General features: G+C 58.4%; 1 protein-coding gene across 1 annotated transcript; it reads left to right on the forward strand.

Moving 5' to 3' along the window:
* The first annotated feature begins 1,852 nt into the window (after positions 1–1,852).
* ZC3H12A (zinc finger CCCH-type containing 12A) lies at positions 1,853–14,786 on the forward strand. Its single transcript, XM_053268863.1, has 6 exons — positions 1,853–2,246; positions 3,215–3,787; positions 9,893–10,032; positions 10,788–11,022; positions 11,813–11,919; positions 12,012–14,786. The coding sequence occupies exons 2-6, from the start codon at positions 3,261–3,263 to the stop codon at positions 12,977–12,979; spliced, it is 1,977 nt and encodes a 658-aa protein (XP_053124838.1). The 5' UTR covers positions 1,853–2,246; positions 3,215–3,260; the 3' UTR covers positions 12,980–14,786.
* Positions 14,787–22,009: the final 7,223 nt, after the last annotated feature.

The following is a 22,009-nucleotide window of genomic DNA, read 5'->3' on the forward strand; positions in this document are numbered from 1 at the left end:
CCCCTAGTGCAGCTCTACCTGACGAATGGCCAGCCTGCAGGCAGAGGAGCTCTCAAGCAGGGCAGGAGACTGTCAGGGAACAGAAGTGGCTATGCCTCCTTTGGGTTGTTCTGTGTGGGTCTCTCCCACTCAGCTGACACCCTCCCTCCGGACGGGTGGGGAAAAGCTGCAGGACCAGCTCCAAGAGCCACACACTCTCCTGCAGGATGGGAGGGTGGCCCCCCTGGGAAGAGAGCCCCAGCCGCTGGGAGCGTTTCATGGACACACAGGCGCCCTTCTCACTGGAGGGAGGGGCCCTCTTCATGAGCTGCCCCTAATCCCAGCGGCAGACTGGGGACTTGTGGCTCCTTGGGGACGGGGCGCCCTTCCTGCTGGACTTCTGGGCAGGTCTGGTCCCCCGCAGGTCTTGGGGCCCCCAGAGCAATGCTGCACCACACCCCGTCACCAGGCCTGTGCGCATGTCTGTGGCCGGCACTTTGGGAGTTTTGCAGCAGGCACAGGCGGAGCGGGGGTGGGGGGACACGGGGGTGGGGGGAACCAGCCCGTGGGGGGGGTGGAATGCCACCGCTTTGCTGAGCGGTGGGAGAAAGGGCAAGGCAATGTCATGGCAGTGGGGGCGGGCAGGGGTGGGCTGGTTTCTGTGTTTCTTCCCCTCCTGCCCACAGAAGCAGCGGCATTCCTGATTCTCTCCACCACCACATTCCTTCCCCCCACCCTGACCCTGGCCGCCCCAGCTGAAAAGTTAGGAACATAGGAAGCTGCCATATACTGGGTCAGACCCTTGGTCCATCTAGCTCAGTACTGTCTTCACAGACTGGCAGCGGCTTCTCCCAGGTTGCCGGCAGGAATCTCTCTCAGATGCTGCCAGGGAGGGAACTTGGAACCTAGATGCTCTTCCCAGAGTGGCTCCATCCCCTGAGGGGGAAGATCTTCCAGTGCTCACCCTTCCAGTCTCCCATTCCTATGCAACCAGGGCAGACCCTGCTTAGCTAAAGGGACAAGACATGCTTGCTACCACCAGACCGGCTCTCCTCTCCTGGCCTTGCTTCCCAGCCTCCATCAGTATTGTGTTTCTCCCCCCTTCCCCCCCCCCACTTGTTTTCAGGCTCCAAACAGAGGGGAGAAGGGCTGGATTGTCCACCATTTGTTTCTTCAGGATAGTGGGAAGTGTCCGAATCAGAATTTCTTCTAAAAATATCCCCACCCCACCCCAAAAAAATCTTCAACTTTTTCCTCAACGTGTTCTGGTGTAAAAGGTAAGTGCATTTAGCCAAGTGAAGTGGCAGGATTATCCATGCAAAACGTGGCATATGCAGGTCAGTGGGAAGTATCTTATTCAGAATGTTTTCTAACCCCCACCCCAAATTTCCAGATTAAAAGGTGGTGCACTGCAGTTTAGGCGGGGGGGGGGTCTTTAGGTCCAGGCTCCGAAATTCCCTAGGGGGGCCTTGCTTGGGGAGGGGGAGACACAGCCTGGAGCGGGGCAGCGGGGGGGGGCACCCTTGCCATGCTGCTGTCGTGGGCACAGCGCCTAGGAGATGGAACAGGCTGGGGGTGGCCCCCAAGCAGCCTCCCTGCCTGGGCCACCCACCTGGGGCCAGGCAGACTCCCTCCGCCCGCGAGTGATGGTGCCGGCGGGGCCGAAAGAGGCGGCAGGTAAGACGCCCTCCTCCGGGACGCGAGGGGGCCAGAACCGCGGCGGCCAAGGGCGAGGCCCCCGCCCCCGCGCCGGCCTCCTCCGCAGCCCCCCGGCTCAACGCCTCGCCTCCGCCTGGCGATCCGGCGGAAAGCTTTACAGCCGGCGGCGCATCACAAACCCCGCCGCCAGCCGTCGCGGCAGCTTCCCCGGAGACGCGCGCCAGCCAGGGCTGCTGTCTGCTGCGGGGACGAGCCGGGCGCGGCGGCGGCGACTGCTGCTGCTGCTGCTGCCTTCCTTCGGGGCTGGGGCGCGCCCGGCCGGAGCCTTCCGCGATCGCCCACCCAGAGCCGGGCAGAGCGCGGCGAGCTAGCCCGGAGCGGGGCGGGTCAGGATCAGGAAGCGGCCGCCGCAGCAACTCCGCCCCGCTGCCACCTGCCTCCTGGCGCGTATAAAGAGGCCGCCGCGGCCCGCCTTGCCTCGGCCTGATGGAGACGCGCGCGGCGGCGGCGGCGGCAGCGGGAGCAGCCAGGATGGTGGCGGCGATGGCGGCGCCGGGAGCCACGGCAGCCGCGCCAAGGATGCAGAAGGAGCAGCGGAGAGCAGCCGGGTAAGGAGCGCAGCCGGGCTGGCCGGCCGCCCGCCGGCTTCGGGCGTGCTCAGGAGGCTTCCTGCCCTGGAAAGGAGGCGCCCGCCCAAGGCCGGGAAGGCCGGCCGGATGCCTGCCGCGCGCCCTCCCCGTGTGGCCAGACTGGGGCCTGCGGAAGCCCCGCTCCCCGCCCCCGCGCTGCCCCCAGAAGTCCGCGGGAGACGCCGCTGCCTGCCGGCCCGCCCGCCCGCCCAGGGACCAGCGCAGGGGCTGGGCCTCGGAGACGAGCTGCAGGAGCCCCCCGGGTCGCTCCCTGCCTGGGCAGCCGCGGCCACGTCCCGGCAGTGCGGGCACCTGAAGTCGCGGCCCGGCCCATCACCCTGGCCTCTGGGCTCGCTCGCTCCTCCCTCCTCTCCCGGGCGCTGCCTGGGGCCTCTCAAGGTCAAGGGCCGCTGCTGGGGCCGGTGGTGGCCTCGGCGGCCTCCCCTTCCCGCTCCAGGGGCCGAGCGGGTCGTAGGCCACGGAGGAGGCGGCGGCGGCGGCAGCAGAGCCGGGACTCGGCAGGGCCTCCCCATTCCTGCTGCTTGACTCACGGAAGGGCCTAGGCGGGGCCCTGCAGCAGCAGCAGCTGGCAGGTGACTCGCGCCCGTGCTGCCGCGGGAGGCTCGATGCCGGGGAGCAGCCAAGGGCAGAGTTGCCTGGCGGGGGAGGGAGGCGGCCGCTCCTCGCCTCCTCCGGAGTTGGGTTCCCGGCCAAGCCGCGCTCCTGGCTCCAGGCCCCTTGGGCTCGGGGGGGGGGGTGCGGGCGGGGGGGGGGGCGGGAGGCTGGAGCCCGGCAAAGCAGTGAGTTATCACACACACACACACACACACACACACACACACACCCATAAGAATGCCAAGAACGCCGGATCGGCTCCTGTGGCTTCTGTTCTTCCAGCCAGTCCCTGGAGTTCACAGCTGCTGCTGCCCGGTGGCTTCTGTTTGCAGGTCCTGGGTGTGACTGAGGAGGAGCAGAACCAGCCGGGAGAAAAAGATGGACTTGGACAGCATCCCCACGGCTGCCCTGGGGTTTCCTGGCTGGAGGGAGCCTCTGCCCTTTGCTAGACGCCCCAGCATACAGGAGGAGCCTGGCCAGAGCTCTGCTTTTGAAAGCGGCTACCTCAGCCTGAAGGCCCCGAGCCCAGAAGAGTGCCGGGCCTCTGGGGGCACCATGGCAGACCTGGAAGCTCCGTGGAGCTCTTCGGAGCAGGACCACACGGAGATGCAGATGAAAGTGGACTTCTTCCGTAAACTGGGCTACTCATCGGGAGAGATCTTGGTGGTTCTCCAGAAGCACGGCTTGAATGCGGACACCAACACCGTCCTTGGGGAGCTGGTCAAGCACGGGATGGCCGTGGTGGAGAGGGACCCTGCTGACCCCCCACAGGAAGCTCCCGAGACCCCGCTCGTCCCTCGCGGAGGCATGGCCAACAAGGGCCCAGCACCCACTGTGGCTGCAGAGGGGAAGGAAGGAGAGAATCTCCGCCCCATCGTCATCGATGGAAGCAACGTGGCCATGAGGTAGGTCTGTCCCTCCCGCGTGGCTGGAGCAGGTGCCCATCCCGTCCTTGGCTGGGCATTGGGGTTCTTGGAAATGGCCTGGTTCTTTGGCCAGCACCTCAGTCCTACTAATAAGCGAAGTGGGGGATGCGGGGGGGACCCAAGGAAGCAACTCAGGTTGCTCCTCTCTCTCCCACACTGCTTGGTAGAGCTGTGCGGTTAACCTGACAAATGGCCAGCCTGCAGGCAGTGCGGGAGAGAGAGGAGCAGCCCGAGCTGCTGTTGGGAAGCAGAGATGGCTGCCCCTCCTTTTGTGCCCCCCCCCCCCCCGGTCTCATTGGGACCAGCCTCTACTCCCTCTGTTTGTGGGCACTTCCCATCTGCAGTGAGTTTGTGATTGGTTTGCCTGGCATATGCTGTGTCAGAGTAACTGATGCCCCTGTGAAAAGCAGTGTTAGTAGCTTGCTGTTGGAGGCCTTCCTCCTACACCCCCACCCCCAGGAAAGAGGTGGGTCTTCTGCTGTGACCAGGGAACAGAGCGTCCTCATGCGCACAATTGCACAGCACACAGTTTCTCATGGAAACGCTACTGGCAGGTGTGTGTTGCTTGCTGTTCCATCTGTTCGAGGGAGCTAGTATGCGCCTCAGATGTTTGAGTGAGATGCATCGGGACCTTCATGCTGGGCACGCCCCAGATTCTTCTTTTGGACCACAAAAGTGAAATTGATAAGTTGCAAACCTTCCAAGCAGTCCTGTGCTGTTTTGCAAAAACAAACAGTTCGAAGGCAGGGACTTAAAGGCCACGGGCGTGACCGGGCCTGCCTCTCACACATCTTGCCCCGCCATGGAGTCCCAGAGGAACAGAGGAAGCTGCCTTCTCCCGAGTCAGACCCTTGCTCCATCGAGCTCAGTCTTGTCTGCTCGGTCTGGCAGCTGCTTTCCAGGCTTCCAGACAGAGGAACTTTCCCGGGGGTGCAGCAGGGCTGTTCTGCACGCCAAGCAGAGGCCCCGCCACTGAGCTGCAGCATATATCCTCTCCTATCCCGGGATGAGCTAAATCCCAGCTTTCTTACCACTCAGGGCAAATTGGGGGGTGGGGTGGGGGGTTGCAGGCACTGCCTGTCTGGTCCACAAGGGCCCGCCCTTCTGGAAGCAGTGCCCTAGGTGGGGAGGGTTCTTTCCCAGGTGAGAGAAGAGGAAGGAGTGGGCGGCAGGAGTGGCATTTTTCCTTCCTTGCTGGCTCCCGTGGGAGGAGGCTGTGGTCTGCCCTTCCCTGCTCAGGGGCTGGACCACACAGCTCTGCCTTGGGCTCCTCTCCTGCTCTTCTCCCAGCAGAAGGGGCTCAAGGCAGACTAAAGAGAAGGCACCCCAAGTCCATCAGGCCTCCTCAGTGCACCACGAGCACCAAACAAGCCCATCAGAATTATTCTTTACACTTTCCAAGACCCCCCCCCTCCTTTTTTTTGGTTTAAATTGCAACTTTCCAGAATGGCCCACGTGGCAGAGCGGTGTGGCCTTGATCAGGAGGGCTGTGGGCACAGCCCCTCCATGGAGAAGGCATGGCACAGACTTGTGTGTGAGGGTCACTTCCTGTTGGTACCCTCAGCAAGGATTTAAGGGCGCCTGAGGCCAGGAGAACTAGCCCTGCCTGGGGCCGGGTGGGGGGGGGGTCTCTTGGAGGTGAACAGAGGGAGGACGTGGCTGTCGCAGTGCTCATGCTTGCGCTCCTGGGATTCGGGGGCAGAGCAGAGCTTCAGGTGAGTCATGGGGGTGGCTTCCAGGCAGGTTTGAAGCCCCCGCCCCTCTTGTCTGAGGAGCTAAGCTCCAGCAAAGCTCCCGTGCTCTGGCTGGGAAGGGGTAGGGCTTCTCTGTCTGCTCTCATAAGAACCCTCAGCTGGGCTTCCTGGGCTCCTGGCTGGATTCCGGACGCAGCCCATGGACCAGCACAGGTGGGCGGGGGGGCTGCTGGTGCACCTTTGGGGGAGCTGGGGCTGCATCCATCCTGCACGGCAGGAAGCCGCACTGGTCTGGGATGGAGGAGCAGCCGGGGGGGCGGGGGGGGGAGAAGCTGCGCTTCCTCCCACCTGGAGGGCTAATGTTGAGAGTCTCCTGAAGAGGTTCGGGGGCGAGGAGGGGCCGGTCTGCTCATTCTGGGCTGCCCCAGTTGCTTTTGTGCAGCCTCGTGTCCACCTCCCTCCACTCGCAAGGCCCTTGGCTGGGCGGGCGAGGGAGGGCTCCATCCTGCAATGTCAGTGCGGCCTGCAGCAAGGAGTGTGGCCTGCGGACCAGACCAAACAACAACAAATATTTATATGCTACTTTTCAACAAAAGTCTCCAAAGCAGTTTACAAAGAGAAATAATAAATAAATAAATAAGATGGCTCACAGTCTAAAGAGAAACCATAAGACAGACACCAGCAACAGCCACTGCAGGGGTGCCGTGCTGGGGATGGATAAGGCCAGTTGCTCTCCCCCTGCTCAATAAAGAGAATCGGCACATTAAAAAGGCACCTCTTGGCCCAGTTAGCAGGGGTCCTCATCCGTGTTGGACAAAAGGCCCTCCATCCCCACCACAGGAAGGCCACTCCAACTGTGAGCCGGGCTCTAGCAAGGCTGGGCCGGGCCCTAAGCCTGAAGAGCGGGCTCAAGAGGCTCCATTCTCTTCAGCAGGGGGGCCCCCATGGCCCCAGTCCCCCCCCCCAGCAGTGCCTCCCTCTCAGAGGCTGCTGTCTCCTTTGGTTTTCGTTTTAGACTGGGAGTTCCTTGGGCTACTATGTAAACCCCTTTGAGGTCCTTTGGTCGAAAAGCAGTAGAAACATGTTCTTCTCCATCAGGGTTCCCAACCAGGGGCCCCTGGCTGTTATGGGACTACAGAGTCCATCATGCCCAGCCACAATGGCCGTTGTCCAAGATTGGGAGCCCCTCTTCTAAACAATAAATGGGGAGGTTGGTGTGGGCTTGAGGGAGCCCGGCCCCAGGGCCCCTTTCGGGTGGGGAAGACCCACCCCCTCCCTCCCTCCCTCCCCCAGTGAAAAGGCTTCATGGCTGAAGAGGTTGCCACTGGCCTCTTCTGCCCCTTTCCCCATGGGGTTGGCAGTTCTGAGGGTCAGATGGCTCCCCTGAAGCGGGGCAGGTGGATGAGCCAGTGGTTGCTGACTCCTTTTCCTGTGTCTCTGTTCACAACTGAGACTTCAGGAGAAAGCAAAGGAGCTTGGGCTCAAATAATGTTTGATCCCAAGACGTGCAGCTGAGAGGCCCACCTCTGTCCGAGATTCAGCTGGGGCTCTTTGGCACACAGAGGTCTGGAGTTATTTGCATCTAGAGCAAAGTGGGTTGTTTTCAGAGCAATCTGCTTCCCTTGCAATCTCTTTGTGCATTTTTTTCCTCGCTCAGAGGGGAATTTTACTAGGCAACTTCCTGCATGAGTGGAGTGACAAAGTCTCCCTTCTTGGTTCACCCTCCCTCCTCTGGATAATACTCAACAGCAACAATATGCAAATCTCCCAGTGGGGGTGTGGAAGGGAATGGGTCTCCACTTCCTTCTAGGGATTTTTTCACATCTGTTGCCACATCAGATGAGCCTGTCTGGCTCCTTCTTCACAAGCTGCTGCAGCTCCACGCCAGGGTTGCAGAGAACTGCATATGCAATTTTTTTCCACTGTTGTGTTACAGAGCTAAATGCTTACATCTGCCTGGAGAAAGTTTCGGTTTCAGCAGTGGGAGAAGTTCTTGCTTCCTGGAGTGGTGTTTTGTTTTGTTTTTTAAATTATTTTAAAATAAAAAAATATTCTGTTTTGTCCAAAATTCCAGGATCAAAAAACATTAACCAAAAAGTCATTAAAACGACACTACAAAGCAGGCAGTGCTAAAACTCACACTAAAACCTCCACAAAATTTGGAGAGCAGCAATTCAGCAGCAGCCAGTCAACAGACCTTGCTTGGAAGGAACGCATTTCCAAAGGCTCATGGAAATAGCATTTTTTGACCTTTTGGGGAAGGCAGCAGGATGGATCCTCTCTGGATCTTTCCAGGAAGAGAGTTCTGTATTGGGGCTGCTAAAGCAAAGACCCTGCACCCAGTGGAGGCTGGTCTAGTTTCCGCGTAAGGTGGAACTCAGAGCAAGTCCTCCATGGAGGATCTCGCATGCCAGAGGGTGGGTCTCGTGTGGGAAGACCAGGCACCCCCAACAACTCTGGATCCTAGGATGTGAAGTGCTAAAGAACAGAATGCCTCTGTACATGTGCAGAGTTCCTTCTGCACTGCTGAATGGCAGCCTGCCCCCGTGTGTCCCAGATCACCGGGCTGCAATGCAGGCTGTCATTTCTGAGCAGGTTTGAATCCCTTCGCCTTGCTGGAAGCAAGAGGGGACGAAATTGACCTCTCCAAGCCAGTCTCTGTTGACGGCATGTGTGACATTCAGGGAGCTTGCATCTGGAGGAATCGGACTCTCCAGCGGCCTGTGAGGACTCCTGGACTGAAGTCACTTCCACCCAGAGCTGTGGGCTGCACAGGGCCCCTCTCTTCTCCTTCCTCAAGCCTCTTGCCAGAAGGATCCTGGGGCCGAGAGAGTGACTGCCCAGGGGCTTATGGCGAAGTGGGGGTCTGCATCCAGCCCAGGGCCGGCCAGGAGTGGCTTCCAGAGGCCCCTGGGGTGCCTGCTGTTCTAAAGGGCTGTTCCTTTCTTGCGACAGGAAACTGGAGAAGCACCCGGAGAAAGGAGATGAGGGGCTTGGCTTCTCTCTCGGGGAAGGTTCATGTTCTTCGTCTGCATTCTTTAACGTTGCTTTCACTCCCATCTGGTGGGCCACTGTGTGAAACAGGATGCTGGACTGGATGGGCCTCCTTGGGCCTGATCCAGCAGGGCTCTTCTTATGTTCTTCCCCACTCTCCTTTAAACCATTTGGGGTGTGGCCCAATCTAGAACCCACCCATTTTTAATCAGAAGGGGCGAACCTATTAAAGCTAGGCCAATATTATTTGCACTGGAGTGTGTGTGTGTGTTTAGGGAGGGAAGGTGGGAGTCCAGACTGGTGAAGGGGCCAGGGGTCCAGCCTTTTGGCAAGGGCTCTCTTCTCCGCTTCATGCTCAGGGAGCCTCTTGGGTGTGGGTGCATCTTGCCTGTTGCTGCACATGGTGGTGATTGCACAACAGCCGAGGCCAGGAAGTGGATTTCGCCCGCTGGTGAAACTGCAAGAGGAAGCTGATTTTGCCTGCACTGGATAATTACCCAAATGAGGTTTTGGCCTCACTCCTTTGAAACAATTTCTCACGAGGCCTCTTGAATGCCTGCCTCTGCGGAGGGGGGTGGGCCGGTTGGGCTGGAGCGGGTGGCGTGATGGCTGCCGTTGCCCAAGGTGGTCTCCAGGCTCTTGTGGGCCCTTGGGCGGCAGAGGACCCTGGGCCCCTGCTCAGCCCTGCCCCATTGGCGCCGCCACCCTTTCCCTCTTGGGCTGTTTGCTCAGCTAAGGGCGGGACACGGCTGAGGTTTGGAACAGTATGCATTGTGTGGGGAAGTGAGCAGAGAGACCACCAGATGTTGTCAATTGAGGACAGAGAGGGAAGGAAGCATCTCTTTAGAAAAGGCAGCATTGGTTTATATGGCGCTGGCAGTTGCAAGGCATGGGGGAGCCTCTCACTGGGGCTGTGCAAGGGGACTTGACAGACTTATGGTGGGCAGGTCTGCCACTGGGAACAGGAGCGGCTCGACCTACAGAGCTGGGGGGCCCCGGCTGCCTCTCCTTCCGAGAGCTCTGTTTGCTCCTCTCTCTCTCTCTCCTCCCCCATCCTGCCCTGCCTAGAGCTGCATCTTCCAGTGCAGAGCTGCTCCTCCTCATCCGCTGCCCTCCTTGAAGCCCCCCAGATCCCGCTTCAATCCACCTCCCCCCCACCTGGTTTGGCCTGTGGACAGGTGGCAGCTGCACAAGCAGCCTTCCTCCTCCTCAAGCAGCCCAGAGCAGAGAGGGACGTGGCGTGCTGTTGAGGGGACGGGAGGCAGACCCAGTGGGCATCTCCTCTTGCGAGTGGGGTGGTGCCTGTGCCAGGGAGCCATGCCCATGCCTGCTTTCATGCTGTGCAGGCCCAGCCGGGGTCTGTCCCATGAACCTGTGGCCCTCTTTGCCTTTGCAGCCACGGTGACAAGGACGTCTTCTCCTGCCGCGGCATTCTGCTGGCTGTGAACTGGTTCCTCGACAGAGGACACACGGACATCACCGTCTTCGTGCCGTCCTGGAGAAAGGAGCAGCCGCGGCCAGATGTTCCCATTGCAGGTAAAGGAGGAGTGGCCTCCGCGAATGTCACTTACCATCAACTGATCCAGAGGATGGAAGCCAACAGGCCCGGGAGGGTCCCAGCTGGTCAGCTCTTCACTGTTTCCACTGAACTCCCAGTGGGGTGGAGACCCAGAGCTCCAGCTGTTGGCCTTGCATGGGCCTCCTTATCTTGGCAGGTGGTGGGAGGATCGGGAGGGCCCCAGAGTTGGGGGTTGCCCCTCAAGTGCAGAACTCTCTTCCTGGCGAGACCCGTCAAAGCCCAAGCTGGAAGCGTTTCCAGCAGAGTGTCAAGCCCTCCCCGGGGCATGTCTTGAGTGGCAAGAATGGAGCTTACAGAGGCTCTCTCTTGATCAAGGCTGTGTCTTTGCATGTTGGTGAGCCTCTGGCATCCTGGGGCTCTCTGGACTGCTGTAAAGGCTGCCTGCCCCAAGACCCGAGAATGGAGGCAACTAGGCATTTAGACGAAGCAACACATGGCTGCCACGTCCGATGGGGCATCTGAGCTCTCCTCTGAGAAAGAGACCGAGAGAGAAGGGCTCACGTTTGGCGGGGAGTGAAAGGAAGCCTCGCTTGGGAGCCTCAGCAAACCGCTTATCTAGGTCAGGCCCGGGGCTCTCTTTCCACTGCTCCCTGCAGCTCTGACAAGTCATTTCCCCCGGGGTGGGGGGGCGGTGCTCGCCAGTGCTGCTTCGGTGAAGATCTGGCTCCTCGAGAGCTGGGGCAGGCCGTGACTGTGGTGCCTCTTGTTGCAGACCAGCACATCCTCCACCAGCTGGAGAAGAAGAAGATCCTGGTCTTCACACCCTCCCGGCGTGTGGGGGGCAAACGTGTGGTCTGTTACGACGACCGCTTCATCGTGAAGCTCGCCTACGAGTCGGACGGCATCGTAGTCTCCAACGACGTGTACCGCGACCTGCAGACAGAGCGGCCTGAGTGGAAGAAGTTCATTGAGGAGCGCTTGCTGATGTACTCATTTGCCAATGACAAGTACGTTGGAGCATGGAGAGAGGAGCTCAGGGCAGGGTCCCTTGAGGGGCCGGGCAGGAGGAGAGTTTAGAGCACCCTCCTGTTTGCCCTTGCTTGGGTCGGGGGGGGGGCGGTGGTGGTTCTAGCCTTTTGGAAATGCTGGCACAGAAGCCAGCTGTGTGAGGCAGGGGCACAGGGAGGGCCTCCATGCCCCTGGGTGGCTCCTGTGTCTTCCCCGCAGGACAGGAGAAGAAATCCGCCGTGTCCCTACAGCCCCTTCTTTGATTTTGCAAAACAGGGTCGAAGTTGACAGGCCTAGGTCTGAATTGCGGCGGCCACATGCGTTCGGTGGCTGGGCTTGTAGCGTAGGGAGCTGGACCTTGGCCTGGCCACAGGCCGTCTCGTCCATCTCCAGCCAGCCCAGAATATGGCAGACGCTGCAGGCAACTTGTGTCCAGCTGCAGGCTGCCAGGGAAATGCTTCTTACAAAAATGTATGGGCCAGTTTTCAGCAACAACCATCAGTTCTCAAAGCGGCTCATATAAATAGGACCCACTGCTCTCCCCCATTACAGAGAAGGGAGTAACTGCTTTCAAAGGGGCCTCTTTGCGGTTCACAAAGCAAGACCCCTCCCCTGGCACCAGCCAGTCTGACTCGAGGGCAGGTTGAGTTACTTCCCAGCCCCAAAGAGGGTGGCCAGGTGGGCTCTGAGCATCAGTCAGGAGGCCCAGCCATGCATCAGTGGTGGGGTGGTGGCACAGCAGGCCTTGGCAAGGGCCCCCCTGATGGGTCTTGTGCCCCCTCCCTCTAGGTTCATGCCTCCTGAGGACCCCCTCGGGCGCCACGGCCCCAGCCTGGACAACTTTCTGAGGAAGAAGCCGGTGGTGTTGGAGCACAAGAAGCAGCAGTGCCCTTACGGTGAGGCCCGCTGAAGTCCCTCCCGGCTTGAGCGGAAGGCCAGACCAAGGAGGGGTCAGTGGGAGCCCACATTCCGCCTTCTTTCCTTGCAGGGAAGAAGTGCACCTACGGCATCAAGTGCAAGTTCTACCACCCTGAGCGGCTCAACCAGACGCAGCGTTCTGTGGCCGACGAGCTCCGTGCCAACGCGCGGCTCTCTCCGACCAGGAGCGCCGCCAAGGAGGAGAGGCTCAGCCGGCGGCCCTGCCCAGCGGAGTTCCTGGGCCCCCCCGGGGCTGGCGAGGGCGACAAGGCATCCTTGCCGATGGCCGCGGAGAAGAAGGGCAGCTCTGGCCCCAAAGCCAAGCCTGGGGACCTGCCCCCGCTCCTGACCCCGGGGCCCCCTGCTAGCAGCAGTGGCAGCTACAGGCCTCCGGATTGGTACCAGCCGCCCCCCATGTCTCCCCACATGGACTCGCTGCCTTACGACTCGGGCATCGGCTCCCTCGAGAGCCAGTTCTCGGAGATGTGGCCCGGCCCTGGGGCCAGCCACAGCGCACACTCCCACCCAGAGCACCTGGCCATGGGCCACCCCCGCCGGGGGCAGAGGCCTCCCTACCAGCCCCCTCCTGGCCCGGAACCCAACAGTTACGCTCACTACCAGCCCCGTGGCTACCGCAAGCCTGCCTCAGCCACTGGGTCTGGCGCCAGCTACTTGCCCTATGGCCCAGAGGCCTCCCCCAGCAGAGCCGCCCACTCCTTCCCTGGGTACAGCCTGCCTGCTGATGCCAGCACGCCTCTGGGCCACGGGCGGAGGTACTGGTCCGAGCCCTACCAGCCCGCCCCTGCGGGGCACCAAGAGCTGCCCCGAGCCCCCCAGGTGGCCTACGGAGACTCCTGCCAGTGGGCCACCACGCCGGACCGCTTTGCTGAGGAGCGGGCCAAGGTGCACGTCAAGCTGTGTGGGATCTTCCACCCTCACCTGGTGGATGCCGTCATGAGCCGCTTCCCTCAGCTCCTGGACCCCCAGCAGCTGGCCGCCGAAATCCTCACCTACAAGAACCAGAACCCCAGGGTCTGAAGCAGGGAAGGGGCGAAGGAGGACCCTGACTTGCTCCTGGGCTCCTGCCCGAGGGAACGTCTCCTAGGAAGCCGGTGTCCCCATCCTTGGCAAGGGCCGTCCTGCCCTTTCCCTCCGCTGGGTCAGCTGACTGGTCCCGTGAGGTTCTTCCCGGCCAGGGCCCTTGGCATTGGGCAGATCTGATCGCTTCTGGGGGCTGAGAAAATGCTCAGCTTCCCCTTTAAACAAAAAAGGCTTCTTCTTGCCTCTGTGCCTCCAAAGTGACACTGGAAGCCTTGGCAGGTGCCAGGTCCTCGCAAGCAAGCAGTGGGGGGGTGGACCTGAGGAGGATTTCTTCACCCCCACTCCCAGGGTCAGGGCTGTGGGGCTGCCGTGCTTGGCCCAGCTTCTGATCTCCCCATTGTTCGGCTCTGTAGGCTAATCCAGCACATGGCCTCCTCGACACAGCCGAGTCCGTTGCTGAACATCGCTTTTCTCGGTTCCTTCTCTAAGCTTCAGAGACCAGGCGGTTCTCTGCTGTGCTTGCTGAGGGGCCTCTGCTGATCAGCCAGCCTTACTTGCAGCCCGTCTACCGGGGGAGAGCGGAAAGAGTGCTCTCCACCTGCGGAAGGTGCCGCACAGTTGGCCAGAGACAAAGGGGCTCATGGGCCACGTTTGAGCATCGTCATAAGCACGCCCTCAGGCGCCGTTCTTTCGTTCAGAAAGCAGCTGTGTTAAAAAGACAGTTCGCAAGATGTTGTTGATGCGTGAAGTTGGGACACCTGTGGTCCCGAGGCGCCCTGCCGGCCAGGCGGCCTCTCTTGCTCTCAGGAAGAGGCTTCCTGGCTCTGGCAAAGCAGTCCTGAGTACTGCCCGCTCAGCGGGCCTCCCGTCACTCCGGGATCCGAACCCGCCCCTGGACCCAGGGGCAGAGAGGTGCCTCTCTCATGAAGGGAGGAGGCTGTATGCTGCAAGTGTGTCCTCCTTCGGTAATGGCTCAGTCTTGGTGACTGGTGAGTCCAACTGTAATGGTTACATTGATACGTTCGGTAATGAATTTGTAGCAATTGATTCTGGTTCCTGCCTTTTTGCAAAAAAAAAAAAGGGGGGGGGTGATTCCCTTGCAGGCCAGGAGCAGTTGGTGTGTTGATGCATATTGTATCCCTCCGTATACGTTTAATGTATTCTCTTATTAAGTGGTCCAGCTCATGGTTGAAGCTGGGGCTGTCCCTGGTGCCGGGCGAGGGAGACCAGAGCCGGGGGGGCCCCCGAGCGCCTGGGAGGCTGTGCTTTGGGGCGCTGCTGTGGCCACCCCTCCCCTCTCCCGCGCGCCACGGGACGGACCAGCCACGCTAGCACTGTGTGCTGCGGAAACCACCTGGACACCCAAAACCCTGTATGCCTGGTTAATGATGATGCATCACAGAATTGTGATGTTTCATATTAGTAAGCAAAATGCTTCTTAACGACTCTTTGTAAACTTATACCTTTGCACATTTTGTAAAATAAGGAGAGATGGTTTTTAATGGTTTGGTATTGTACACAGTTGTAGATATAGATTCTCTTTTATTTTGCCTTGAATTTGGCTTGTCCCAGTTCAGGTTGGCGTCTCTTCATTGGAGGCTGTTTTTTTAAAAACAAAAAAAACCCCTAGATCAGCAAACACCTCGTGGAACTGGCCGTATCCTTTTTTAGAATCTCTCCCTAACCACCAGCACCCGGCGTGCGCTCTCTCTCTCTCTCTCTCTCTCTCTCTCTCTCTCTCTCTCTCTCTCTCTCAGCACTGAGGACCGTTGTGGCACAAATAAAAGGCCTGGTTCCTCACGTGGCTGGTGGCTGTTTCTTTGCTACTGAGGCAGGTGACTGTCTCCTGGCGGAAGAGGGAGGCTTGTGGGTTGGGAACTCCTGTGACTCTTGCTGACACCCCACGTCCCTCTCCTGCCTGGCTTCCTCTTGTGGCTTGCTCCCTGTTGTGACCAAGGGGGAAATAGTGGGGAACTCCTGGGCTGAGGAGTCCTCATTGCTGGCCTTCCAGGAATGGCCCCATTAGCCCTGCTGAGGGCCGGCCGGCCGGCCGCTCTCCAGCTGCAGAGAGGCTGCCAGGCGCCCCCAAGGCTGGGCTGTGGCGCCACTGCGTGTGCGCAGTATTTGCCCAAAGGGTGTCCCTCGGTGGCGCTCAGACCTTTCCTTCCCCGAGCCCCTTGGAAACCGTTGGGGCTGCTTACTTTGGAAAGGCAGGCAGCCTGCTTCCACGCCGTTGCTTGTGCGGGACACCTCGGCAAAGCAGCTGCTGAACAGGCTGCCCCTGAAGTGTGCTGCAGCCACCACCAAAGGCCCTGACACCCCCCCCCCCATTCCCCATTCGTGGAGAGCACCCGCTTGGCTGGGCTGCTGCAGCTGAGGAGGACACACTCCAGCCTGGGGTGGGGAGAGGAGGAGGAGGAGGAGGAAGCAGAGACGGCAGGCAGGCAGGCAGGCAGGCTTCTGGCTTCAGCACTGACCTGCTCTCAAATCCCTGCTGGTCCGTGGGCCACAGCTGGAGAACCGCAGGTGTCGAGCTCAAGGCCAGTCCTTGCGCTCTGCATGGCGGTGATCTGAACGGCACAAAGAGAGGCTTTAACTCGACTCCCTCGGCCGCCCACTAGTGCTCAGATAAGAGACACCGGCTGCTGAAGCCCTCTCCCTGTTCTGAAGAGAGAGGACCCTAACCCCCAAAGGAAATGTGTGTTTCAGGCTTTTTGAGCCCAGAAAATGAAGGGGAATGGGGGGGGGGGTGCCACCAGGCATCCTTGGGACTAGAGGACTTGCTGCTGCAGTCTCCCCCCCCCCCCCCCGTGGTGTTGCCATAAAACTGCAAACCACAGCTTGGGGGCAGGAAGCAGGCCTGGGCTCTCAGTTGAGAGTGGAGCGTCCTCTGTGTGTGTGTCCAAGCAGCTCTCTGCAGCATTCTCTGTCTGCAGAAGCCAGCCCCGAACTTTGGACTTCCCTGCCCAGCCTTGTTCAGGGCCCCACGGGGCTGGCAGGGCTTTCCCCTCTCTCCTGCTGACTGGCCAGCTCTCAGCAAGCAAGAAGCCAGGGCCACCTCCCCTTGCCTGGGTTTTTAAGACACGCACTTTGGGGTTGACCCTCCTCTCGGTTCCTCACCTCCACCCGCCCAGGGGACTGAGCCTGACGGCGGCCAGGGGCAGCTCACTTTCCCACTGAAAATGGAGAAGTGGCGGAAAACAGCAGCTTTGAGGGCAGCAACCTTTGGTGAGAAAAGCGTGCAGGTTGGGGGGGGCAGGACTGTGCAGGGGTCCCGACCTGAAGTGGAAGCTCCTCTGGCTGCTTGTAGAAAAGAGGCCTTTTGAGGCAGAGGTCTGCCTCTTTAAACGAAGCCTGGTCAACTGACGGGCTAGTTTGCCCCTTCCCCCCTCCCCGCTCCAAGAGTCAAAAGGTTTCTGCAGAGTATCGGCCAGCCTCAAGCACTGGGGGGTGGGGGTGGGTGGCAGGCTTGCTGCTCCTCAGACCCGAAGATGCTGGGGTGATTCTCAGCCTTGAAAGAGCAACCAATAAGAGGCACGTTTCTTTGCCGCTCGACTTGTACCCTCTTCCCGCACTGCCACTGATGGAGCAAGCCAGAGACTGGGGGTGGCTCCAGGGGTGAAAAAGAGAACCCTGCAGGGACATGTGCAAAGTGTCCCTGCTGGCAGCTAAATGCATCCGACCCTGAAATGGCCACGGTCAAAAGGTGGCAGTGCCAAGAGTGGCTCGGGGGGGGGGGCGGCACCGAAGGAGGAGGCATGGCTGCCCCTCCTTCCTGGATCTCTGTTTGTTCCTGCCCCACCCACCTGGCCGGCCATGCATCACTGGAGAAGGTGCAGAAGAGGGGGGCGACCCAGATGCTCAGGGGCCTGGAGCACCTTCCGGATGAGTCTAGGCTACAGCATCTGGGGCTCTGTACTTTGGAAAAGAGGTAACCAAGGGGAGACGTGAGCAAGGTATATAACATTATGTGGAGAGAGTGGACAGAGACTTTTCTCCCTCCCACACAACACTAGAACTTGAGGTCATCCCATGAAACCAAAGGGATCTGAGCTGTCAGTGACTGAGCAGGAGAGGGATCTTGGGGTCGTGGTGGGCAAGAACTCGTTGAAAGAGCCGACTCAGTGTGTGGCAGCTGTGAAAAAGGCCAATTCCGTACTAGGGATCATTAGGAAGGGGGTTGAAAGTAAAACTGCCAATATCATCATGCCCTTATACAAAACTATGGTGTGGCACACTGCGTACTGCGTACAATTCTGGTCACCACATCTAAAAAAGGACATTGTGGAAATGGAAAAGGTGCAGAAGAGGGCAACCAGGATGATCAGGGGCCCGGAGCACCTTTCTTATGAGGCAAGGCTACAACACCTGGGGCCTTTTAGTTTAGAAAAAAAGATGACTGTGGGGAGACATGATAGAGGTCTATAAAATCATGCATGGAGTGGAGAAAAGAGATAGAGAGAAATTCTTCTCCCTCTCACACAACACTAGAACCAGGGGTCATCCAATGAAATTGATTGCCAGGAAATTTAAGACTAACAAACAGAAGTACTTTTTTATACAACACATAATCAACGTGTGGAACTCTCTGCCACAGGATGTGGTGACAGCCAACAACCTGGATGGCTTTAAGAGGGGTTTGGATAACTTCATGGAGGAGAGGTCCTCCATCATCGGCTACTAGTCAGAGGGCTATAGGCCACCTCCACCTCCAGCCTGTCTCCATCTCATCACAAGGGTCCTGTGGGCAGGAATGCCGACCAGTGGCCTCCTCCCCCAGCACTGGGGGCCCTCTGGGGTCTGTCTGGCAGCCCCGGCCCCCACAGGGCCTCCTCTTTGGGGCTGAACTTTCCCTTGAACCCAGCTGGATCTTGCTAGGGGTTTTCCCGGCCCCAGTAATCACCTGACTAAGCAGCAGCTTCCTGCAGGCGGATGCGTGGGTGGGTGGAAGCAGGGCTGGGCTGGTGAGAAAGAGGCAGCGAGTTGGGGCTGGTGGCAGCAGGCTGTCTCCCTGTTGTGAAGCAGGGAGCTGATTGCACGGCGGCGGGGGGGGGGGGCAGGCGGTTACCTTCTGGGTCTGTGTTTTCAACAGCCCTGGTAAAAACAAAAGCGGGGGAGAGAGACAAGCACCATGTCCCCTGAACCGGGAAAGCGTGCCACCTGTCCAGGTCCGCTCTGGGGCAGGTGGGGGGCTTTGCTCCTAAGGCCAGTGCTAGGGACACTGCATGGCTCAAGGCCATGCAGGCAGCAAGCTTCATGGAAGGCTGGGGCCAGAGCAGCAGCACAAGGGGCAGGGGGGCCGCCCCAGGGCGGAGGCAGAGGCCCTGGCAAATCGGCTGGCACTCCCAAAGTGGGACATTGGCATGCCAGCCGATGCACCTCTCCCCCCTGCTTTCCCAAGCCCAGCTGCTGGCTGCTCCGGCTGTGGGGCCAGAGAGGCAGCAGCCAGCAGGCCGGCCCATCCCACCACTTCAAGGCTGCTGCCAGCAGCAACAGAGCCAGTCCCGGCTGCGCGGCCTGCGAGAGGAGAGGGGAGGCTGAGCAGGCTCCCAAAAAGCCACGGCAGTGGAGGGGGGGTGGGGGGTCGGGCCCTCTGGGCCTGGAGGCAGCTGCACACCAGGGGCCCTGCGGCAGGCCTGCTCTTCCTTCGCTGCCGAACAGCCTTCTGAACTGGCGCTGCTTGTTCCCATCTCACAGCTGAAGCCCCAGGCAGGCAGGCAGGCAGCCTTGCCACAGCAGCCAGTCTCAGCCCTACTAGTCACTCCTTCGGGCCTGTCCATTTATTTCACGCTTCCGTTCATTTGTACATTGCCCTTCAGGACGTTTCCCCAGATGGGTCACGTGAAGTCATGAAACAGAACCATGAAATCGGTGCCGGGGGGGGGGATGGCGTGGAGCGGCACAGCAGAACACTTGGTCATCAGTAAGGCACCAGCACCAAAATCATCCGCAGATATCAGATCTCCTCTTCAGATGATGCAAAGTCCTGGGAGAATAAAGGTCTTCAACCTTCATCGAAACAGAGGCTCCAGCTGAGCTTCCTGGGCACAGAGGTCCACGGAGAGGGCACCCCCACCCAGGCAGCCCTGCTCGGCTCCTGCCCCCCATCACCCCTCCCTCTTCAGAGCCACAAGAGGTTCCTGGTCCCAGCCATTCCGATGGGCCTGCCATAGTCCCCGTTTAGGTGCTGGCTCCCTCTCCTGTGGGCTCCCTACTGCCAGGATTCCTCCTTCCCCGGCACTGTTTGGGGGAGCAGGTGGCTTCTGACCAGCTCAGGAGCTGTGGGAAGGCCCACGCGGGAAGAAGATTATCACTCTTGCAGAGCACCAGGTGCAGGGATGAGGGCAGTGTCATGCACTGACGTGCGCAGACCACAGACTGAAGGAGCCACTCTCGCAAGCAAGGGGGGATTTGCTGACTGCCTGGCACGCCTGGCCACGGTGTGAAAGTAACATGAAGCAACAGATAGAAGGTCTGCTGAGCTCTAGGAGATGCTGCAGCCCAGAAGTAAAGTCTCCTTGGCCAGAGCAAAGAGGAGACTGCCAAGACAGAGAAATAACACCATGTGGCACCTTCTGATGAACGCCCCGTCTCTCTGGACAGGGTTGTTTTTGAACTGCCCAAAAGCCAGGCTGAAATGGGTCTAGAGTAGAAACAGTTTCCTCCAAGACTGCCTGGAGCTGGGAGGCCACCACCACCACCTTCTCAAGCACTTTGCCCAGCCATGGAAGCTTGGACAGGCCTGTAGTTGCTTAACTCTGAGGGGTGCAAGGCAGGCTTCTCCAGAAAAAGTCTAATTATGGCTTCCTTAGGACAAGGAGACATCCTGCCCTCCCTCAGAGAAGCATTTATAGTATCTGCCAGGTCCTCTACAACAACCTCCTTGCTAGACAGTATAAGAGATGCTGGACAAGGGTCAAAAGAATAGGTGGTAGGCTGCACCATTCTAAACCGCTTGTCCACTTCCTCAGAAGTCAGAAACTGAAACTGATCCAGCTTAACCACATAAAAGGAGTTGCTGGACACCTTCACATTAGATGCTGCAATAATTGCGGGGCCTGAGTCTAGGTCAGCCCCAATACAAGAGATTTTATCCACAAAGAGCTCATTAAAAACGCCACAGAGGCGGTTCCAAATTCTGGTTCAAGGGAGGAGGGGCATATACTAGCCCTCTCACATCCCAGAACGGCTCTACTAGACATGAATTTGTGGATGCAATATGGGCAGAAAAGAACTGCTGCTTTGCCGCACACATTGCCTGAGCATAGTTCTTCAAATGCGCTCTATGTTGCAATCTGTCGGATTGGAGTAGAGTCTTTCTCTACTTGTGCTCTGGTCATCTGCCTTGCTGCTTCAGCCCCCGGAGTTCTTCTGTATACTAAAGGGCCCCTTTTGAAATGGGTCAGAGAGGAAGCTTAGGAGCAATCATGTCTACTGCCCTGGTGAGTTTGCTCTGCCCCAGTCCTCCACCAGCACATCAACAGGATCACCAGCAGAGCTGACATTAAATCCTTCTTGGAATCCTATTGGATCCAATAACCTTCTTCGGTGGACCATTTATGAAGGAAAGAGGCCTAGACCTCTTGGGTTTCTGTAAATAAACCCCTGTATTGTATCATGTATTAATATTCCCAAACCTCTTCTTGTAAATAAGGCCTGATAAATGAATTGGGTCATTTTATATTCATAAAAACTCTGCAGAATTGTAGAGAGGATTTCTGTGTTTGCAAATCCCTGTGCATGGCGAAGGATGGCCGGGTCATCGAAGGTTCATTCTTGGTTTTCTGTAGTTTCACTTTCGGTTTAGCATTTGGCAGCAGTTGATTTTTGGAGGGCACGGAGATTTAAAGAAATGGAGGGTTTTTTTGTTCGTTCTAATTGGAAGGCTAAAAAAACTGTGGGGCCAGAGAAACTGTATATATTGGGAGTGTTTTGAGAGGGAAGGAGGGAAGTCAAGAGAGTCCTGAGAGAAAGTGTAAGCGTCAGTGTCTTAGAAGGAGAAGTCAAGAGAGTCAGCTGGAGAGAGTCTTGGAAGCCAGAGAAGTCAAGTCTGCTGGAGAAAATCAGAGCTGAAGATTGAAGAAGACAGAGAGTCCTGGAAGTCAGTCTGGAGGGGGTAACTCAGCCGAAATCACTAAGAAGAAAAGGAAGAGCCAGGTTGGATTGAGCCCCAGACCTGTGCTGTAGTCACAACCACCCAACAAGCCAGAAGCTGACATGAAAGCAGAGAGGACTCTTTGAGTAGGGACCAGTATAGAGTCCAGATGTGTTTTTCTAGTTTTTATTTTCCCTGACCTGCTCTGTTAATGTTTTGAATTATTATTTATAGCTGCTAAAAAAAAAATTCTCTAGTTTTAAAAAAATAGATGCTTGTTGGTTGTCTCCATCGCACACCTATAAGCCTTTCCACACTACTGGGGGGTTGTTGTTATTTTCTGGAGGGTTAGGGTTGTAGTGGACCCAGCCATACCAAAAGTCCACTGGGTGGCAGCAGTGAAAAGGTTAGGAGGAATAGAGGGCTGTTCCTCCACATGTGGTGGCAGAAGTGGAATCTGTCAGCCATGGTAGTGAGGTGGGATAGCTGTTCCTCCACACCATCCTAATAGGCCCCTCACCCCTGCATGACAATGGGGAAATCACAGGAGTCCCATCCACAGAACACCACCCTGACCAGAGTGAAAGACCAGTTCAAGCATGTGACCAGCAATATGCATCAGTCCCAAAGCCTTTTGGGATAGGCTCATAGTTGTCAAGGCCGATATGAATTCCTGAATACCCTGGACAAACTGGTCCCGAAGTGAACATTGAAATCCACCATCACCATAAGCCTGGGGGACTCCAAGACCAAGACCAAGACCAAGACCATCAGCTCATTTAGGGTCTCTCTTGGGCAGTGGAATGATCAGTAGCCCAACAGAAGTCCCAGTCTATCCCTGGTTCCCAAATTTAAGTACACACATTCAATATGGTCAGACACTTCAGCAGGGATCCTGGTTAGGGAGATGCTGTTCTGATAGACCATGGCCA

This window comes from Hemicordylus capensis, chromosome 7, assembly GCF_027244095.1.
Source record: "Hemicordylus capensis ecotype Gifberg chromosome 7, rHemCap1.1.pri, whole genome shotgun sequence".
Taxonomy (NCBI): Eukaryota; Metazoa; Chordata; class Lepidosauria; order Squamata; family Cordylidae; genus Hemicordylus; species Hemicordylus capensis.